The sequence below is a fragment of the Otolemur garnettii genome, unplaced genomic scaffold (genome assembly GCF_000181295.1).
Source record: "Otolemur garnettii isolate 467f Iridium unplaced genomic scaffold, OtoGar3 scaffold00013, whole genome shotgun sequence".
Classification (NCBI taxonomy): Eukaryota; Metazoa; Chordata; class Mammalia; order Primates; family Galagidae; genus Otolemur; species Otolemur garnettii.
The window spans coordinates 27,767,022-27,773,412 of record NW_003852408.1 but is presented as its reverse complement, the minus strand read 5'-3'; the positions used below and the strand labels follow the sequence as shown (position 1 = coordinate 27,773,412).

The following is a 6,391-nucleotide window of genomic DNA, read 5'->3' as shown; positions in this document are numbered from 1 at the left end:
CGCTTGAGCCCAGGAGTTGGAGGTTGCTGTGAGCTGTAATGCCACGGCACTCTACCCAGGGGGACAGCTTGAGGCTCTGTCTCAAAAAAAAAAAAGAAAGCAATTTGATGGCATACCGTAATGATCTAAAAGAAGAAAATACTCATGAAGAGAATTTCTTTCCCCATATTAATTTCTTGGTTTTAATAAGTGTACCCTGCTTACCTTCAGAGCAGCACTAGCCTCTAGACCCCAGTGTTGGCAGAAAGGGCATAGAGTTCTCAGAGACAGTACCCTTCTGTCCAGGGCATTAACCAGCAGGGTTCTACTAAGTATCCTATGTTCTCTCTGGGCAGGGAGCAGCCCATGAAGACAATTTTTGTAGTGTTGCTTCTCCAAGTCCAAACTTAATATTCAATGTTAAATGCATTGCTAAGAAAATAATGTAAATATGATTAAATATTATTTGATATTTATAAAAATGTAGCAATATAAAAAATTCTTGCCATTTATAAAATATCTTCAAAATTGTTTGGCATTGAGTACAACTTTATCAGATTTACACAAAAAAATAGAAATTGTTTTAAATTTAAATATTAATTTTTTGGAGACAGAGTCTCATTCTATTGTCCTGGGTAGAGTGCTATGTTATCATCATAGTTCACAGCAACCTCAAACTCTTGGATTAAGATGATCCTCTTGCCTCAGCCTCTTAAGTAGGTGGGACTACAGGTGCCTGTCATGACACCTGGCTAGTGTTTTTCTATTTTTAGTAGACGCAGGGTCTCGATTTTGCTCAGGCTAGTCTCAAACTTCTTCTCTTTTTTTTTTTTGGAGACAGAGTCTCAAGTAAAGTACGCTGATGTTACAGCTCACAGCAACCTCAAACTCTTGGGCTAAGAGATTCTCTTGCCTCAGCCTCCCAAAGTAGCAGGGACTATAGGTGCCTGCCACAATGCCCAGCTATTTTTTGTTTGTAGTTGTCATTGTCGTTTGGGTCTGGGCTGGATTCGAACCCGTGAGCTATGGTGTATATCTCTGGCATCCTAGCCGCTTGAGCTACGGGCACCGAACCTGGTCTTAAACTTCTTAAGCAATCACCCACCTTGACTTCCTAGAGTGTTTAGGATTATAGGTGTGAGCCATCACACCCCTGCCAAAAATAGCAATTTTAGATAATTTAATAATTGAAGATATTAAGATATTTAAGCTCTCCCAAATTACTTTCTCTTTCTCCTTTTTTTTTTTTTTTTTTTGACAGAGTCTCACTATGTCACCCTCGGTAGAGTGCTGTGACATCACAGCTCACAGCAACCTCAAACTCTTAGGCTTCAGCATTCCTCTTGCTTCAGACTCCCAAGTAGTTGGGACTATAGGCGCCCGCCACAATGCCTAGCTATTTTTGGTTGCAGTTGTCGTTGTTCAGTAGGCCTGGGCCGGGCTGGAACGGACCAGCTTTAGTGTATGTGACTGGCACCCTTACTCACTGAGCTACAGGCGACAAGCTTCCCTTTCTCCTGGTTTTTTTTTTTTTCTTTTTGAGACAGAGCCTTAAGCTTTCCCGCCCTGGGTAGAGAGCTGAGGCATCACAGCTCACAGCAACCTCCAACTCCTAGGCTCAAGCAATTCTTATGCCTCCACCTTCTAAGTAGCTGCGACTACAGGCCCCCACCATAACACCCAGCTATTTTTTTTGTTGTTGCACCCGTCGTTGTTTGGTGGGCCCAGGCTGGATTCGAACCCACCAGCTCAGGTGTATGTGGCTGGCGCCTTAGCCACTTGAGCCACAGGCCAGGCACTGAACCCCTTTTTCCTTTTATATTGTTGTTCTGTGTTTTCTGTCAGTAGTTGAATGAGTGTAATGCTGTAATGTTGTACCTGTGTGTGGAATTACAGAGAAATGCCAGCATACTTAGTTCAAATTCAGCAAGGGTCCTTGATTAGGCCAGCCAAGTCACTTTGTGGGCTCACGCCACAAAGTCTCTTGACCACCTTGAAGTGAGAGTGCAAGATTTTTATATGGCACTTCAAGCTGGGGATAGGAAGCCCGAACATAAGCAGACTTGTACAGAAGCCAGTATCTGCAAGGTTTAGAACTATGGGGAAGGGGTCAGGGATCTTACAGATGTCTGAAACTGCTCACAGACAGAGCAGACAGATTTGTGACAGGATTGTGGTTTCCACAAGATTTTTTCAGTTGTCACAGAATTCTGCAGCTCTCAGCTAAATTTCTTCCCATTTTTGCAGGGTCATTGCTTGCTCAAGGGACTATTTTGGTTACAAAAAGGGGGTTTGGCAAGCTTTTAACAAAACAGAATAAGTCTGGTTCACTTGCTCAAAATGGATGGAGTTTGGGCATCACACTCATCACTGGTCTCATTCTCACATCAAATCTTTGATGTCCAAGTTAAATTCTTATCTGTTCATCTAAGGGTAGAGGGGTATATTGGGCATAAATTATCATGAGTTTGATTACGGCCAGTCGAGTTTTTAGGAACTTGATGAACCAGTTGAGGATGTAAGGCCCTATTAGTAATCCCAGGATAAGGAAGAGTAGAGGGCCAGCGAGGCTGGTGGTCAAAGTTGTTAACCAGGAGTTCCATGGTCAACATGTAAGTTTTAGAACCAGGTCTGAGAGCTTTCTCCTTCCTTTTTTCTTTTATCTAAATCATCTTGAACTTTTTGTAGGGTATCTCTGATTACCCCTGACTTATTGGCATAAAAACAGCAGTCTTCTCCTAGTGCAGCACATAGACCTCCTTGCCTCAGAAGGAGGAGGTCTAGCCATCGTCGATTCTGGAGGACTATCATCTAGAGAGTCTACTTGATGCTCAAGTAAACTTCTAGCTGACTGGAGGTTTTCTAAGGTTCCATCAAATTGTGAGGATACCAGTGCAAGGTCTTTGTTACCTTTTACTAAGGTAGCGGTTCCTACAACTGCACCTCCTGCCACTGTGAGACCAAACAGGATTGGGATTAAGACTGGAGCTCGCTTTTGACAGTGTGAACTCCATCCCTGAGAGAAAATTAAGCTCTTTCCTTCTTAACCACGGTACACATACATTGGGGCAATATGTGTACTATAGCACAAATGCCTTCTGGCTGAGGGTTGTGGTTTCCACAACATTGTTTTCAGTTGTCACAGAATTCTTCAGCTCTCAGCTAAATTTTCTTCCCATTTTTGCAGGGTTGCTGCTTACTCAAGGGGCAATTTTGGTTACAAAATGGGGGGTTGGCAAGCTTTTAACAAAATGGAGTAAGTCTTGATTCACTTGCTTAAAATGGATGAAGTTAGGGCATCACATTAATACTTTTAATTTTCAGCTGTTTGAATTTCTTCTTTGGAAGCAGGCATGTTTAATTAAAATACATAGACTGCATTGGAATAGTGGTTTATTTTCCATATGTAGTTGTATTGTTTCACAGGATTCTCTTTCTTCATCTTTTCAACAAACAAACAACAAAAATTGTGGCTATGTGCTAGGACCTATTATATGTATAGGAGACAAAAATTTCACTCTTTTTTTTTTTTTTAAGTTCAGAGTCTCACTCTGTTACCCTAGGTTGAGTGCTGTGGTGTCACAGCTCACAGCATCCTCCAGCTCTTGGGCTTAGGCAATTCTCTTGCCTCAGCCTCCCGAGTAGCTGGGACTACAGGTGCTTGCCACAACACTGAGCTGTTTTTTATTGTTGTTGTTGCAGTTTGGCTGGGGCTGGGTTTGAACCTGTCACCCTCGGCATATGGGGCCAGCACCCTACTCACTGAGCCACAGGTGCTGCCCAAAATTTTCAGTCTTTATTAGCTTACTATTCTAGCAATTCCCTGTAGTCCAATAGAAGTCATAAAAAAGCCAATTTAGGCTCGGTGCCTGTGGCTCAAGTGGCTAAGGCACCAGCCACACACACCTAAGGTGGCAGGTTTGAATCCAGCCCGGACCCGCCAAACGACGACGGCTGCAACCAAAAAATAACCGGGCATTGTGGCGGATGCCTGTGGTCCCAGCTACTTGGGAGCCTGAGGCAGACTTGCTTGAGCCCAGGAGTTGGAGGTTGCTGTGAGCTGTGAAGCCACGGCACTCTACCCAGGGGGATAGCTTGAGGCTCTATCTCAAAAAAAAGCCAATTTAATTGATAACAACCCTGTTATCAATTTTCTATTACCATTCTGATTATCTTGATGGATGATTTGGATTAATTCCCCTTGATTAACCAATTTATTTCAGAAATATTGGTTAAATTAATATGATATGAAATTTAATAATGTATATTCCTTGATTCTATGGGTTTTTGTTTTTTTTTTTTTTTTTCTGGCCAGGGCTGGGTTGGAACCTGCCACCTCCATACACCTCTGGTATATGGGGCCAGCGCCCCACCCTTTTCAGCCACAGGTGCCACTCTGTTCCTTGATTCTAAATAAAAGTAGATTATCCACCATGATATATTCTTTGGCCTATAATATGAATGTAGTACAAATTTGAACTTTTATTAAAAATTATTGTTTCATTATGGAATCTCATGGCTTAGTTTGAGTAATTCCCAGTGTGCTCTACATATCAGAATCACTTAGGGAACTTAAAAAACTGAAGATCGGGCCCCATCCTAGACCACTTTATTCAAATCTAGGATAAGGGCAGCCTGGATATCAGATATTTTTGTAAAAGAACTCCAGATTATTCCAGTGTACATATAGGGTTGAGGATGTGTTGTAGTAGTTACCGAAGTTGCCATACATTGACTCTTTTTTTTTTTTTTTTTTGAGACAGAGCCTCAAGCTGTCCCCCTGGGTAGAGTGCTGTGGCATTACAGCTCACAGCAACCTCCAACTCCTGGGCTCAAGCGAGTCTCCTGCCTCCGCCTCCCAGATAGCTGGGACCACAGGCGCCCGCCACAATGCCCGGCTATTTTTTGGTTGCAGCCGTCATTGTTGTTTGGCGGGTCTGGGCTGGGGATTCGAACCCGCCACCTTAGGTGTACGTGGCTGGCGCCTTAGCCGGTTGAGCTATAGGCGCCGAGCCCATACATTGACTCTTAAAACATATTGAAGACTGGCTTCTACCTATAAACATTCAGATTTAATTGATATGAGGTCTGATTTATGCTTTACTATTTTTTTTTTTTTAAGAGACAGAGTCTTACTTTGTTGCCCTTGGTAGAGTGCTGTGGCATCACAGCTCACAGCAACCTCCAGCTCTTGGGCTTAGGAAATTCTCTTGCCTCAGCCTCTCGAGTAGCTGGGACTGCAGGCACCTGCCACACCCTCAGTAGAGTACTGTGGCATCACAGCTCACAGTAACCTGCAGCTCTTGGGCTTAGGCAATTCTCTTGCCTCAGCCTCCCGAGTAGCTGAGACTACAGACACCTGCCACAACATCGGGCTATTTTTTTGTTGTTGCAGTTTGAGGCTGGGTTCGAACCCACCACCCTCAGTATATGAGGCCAGCACCCTACTCACTGAGCCACAGGCGCTGCCCCATCCATGCTTTACTATTTTTAAAAAGGCTTCCTACTGCGGTGGTTCCTGCCTATAATCTTAGCACTCTAGGAGGCCAAGGCGAGTGGATTGTTTGAGCTCAGGAGTTGGAGACTAGCCTGGGCAAATGTGAGACCCCCTCCCCATCTCTTAAAAATAGCTGGGTGCTGTGCCAGCCATCTGGTGTCCCAGTTACTTGGGAGGCAGTGGGAAGAGAACTGCTTGAGACCAGGAGTTTGAGGTTGTGTGAGTTATGACACCATAGCACTCTACCAAGGGTGACAAAATGAGACTGTGTCTCAAAAATAAATAAATAAAAATGGTTTCCAGATGATTCACATGTGTAGCAAAGTGTTAGAACTACTACATTACATTGTTAATAATTTTTCATTTGCATAACTAATATGAATTATCTTTGTTCAAGTCTATTAATATTTAGGGAAGATCATTATATTCTAGCATGTTTTAGGTGCCAGGTTGCCCTTGTGACACCACATTCTATTGGGAAGAAGCCAAAATAATCTAAACAAGTAAATTAAATAGTATGTTTTAAGGTGAAAAATGCTATGGAGAAATATAAAAGCAGAGGAGACAGGGTGTGCCAGAGATTGAGGCAGTTGCAACATTAATTCCATTTATTTTTTATTTGTATGTATTTCATAGGGGTAAAAGTACAGTTTTGCTGCATTGATAAATTGTGGAGAACTCAGGGCTTTCAGTACATACATCACTGAAGCAGTCCATGTTGTACCCACCAAACAACATCTCATCATCTCTGCCCCCAGTCTCCTTTGTCCAGGGATCCTCAAACTTTTTAAACAGTGGGTCAGTTCACTGTCCCTGACACTGTTGGAGGGCCGGACTGCAAGCCCAGGGACAAGTTGGCTGCTAAGCAGGATAGGCAGCGGCTGGGGGCCGGATAAATGTCCAAGGTGGGCCACA

General features: G+C 43.3%; 1 protein-coding gene across 1 annotated transcript in view; it reads left to right on the top strand.

Moving 5' to 3' along the window:
- Positions 1-6,391, top strand: part of LOC100960754 (cytochrome P450 20A1) — a 61,915-nt gene that overhangs the window by 17,657 nt on the left and 37,867 nt on the right. Inside the window, exons 7-8 of the mRNA XM_023510381.1 lie at positions 2,412-2,420; positions 5,554-5,578. Of these exons, the coding sequence (XP_023366149.1) occupies positions 2,412-2,420; positions 5,554-5,578 (34 nt within the window). The remainder of the gene's footprint in view (positions 1-2,411; positions 2,421-5,553; positions 5,579-6,391) is intronic.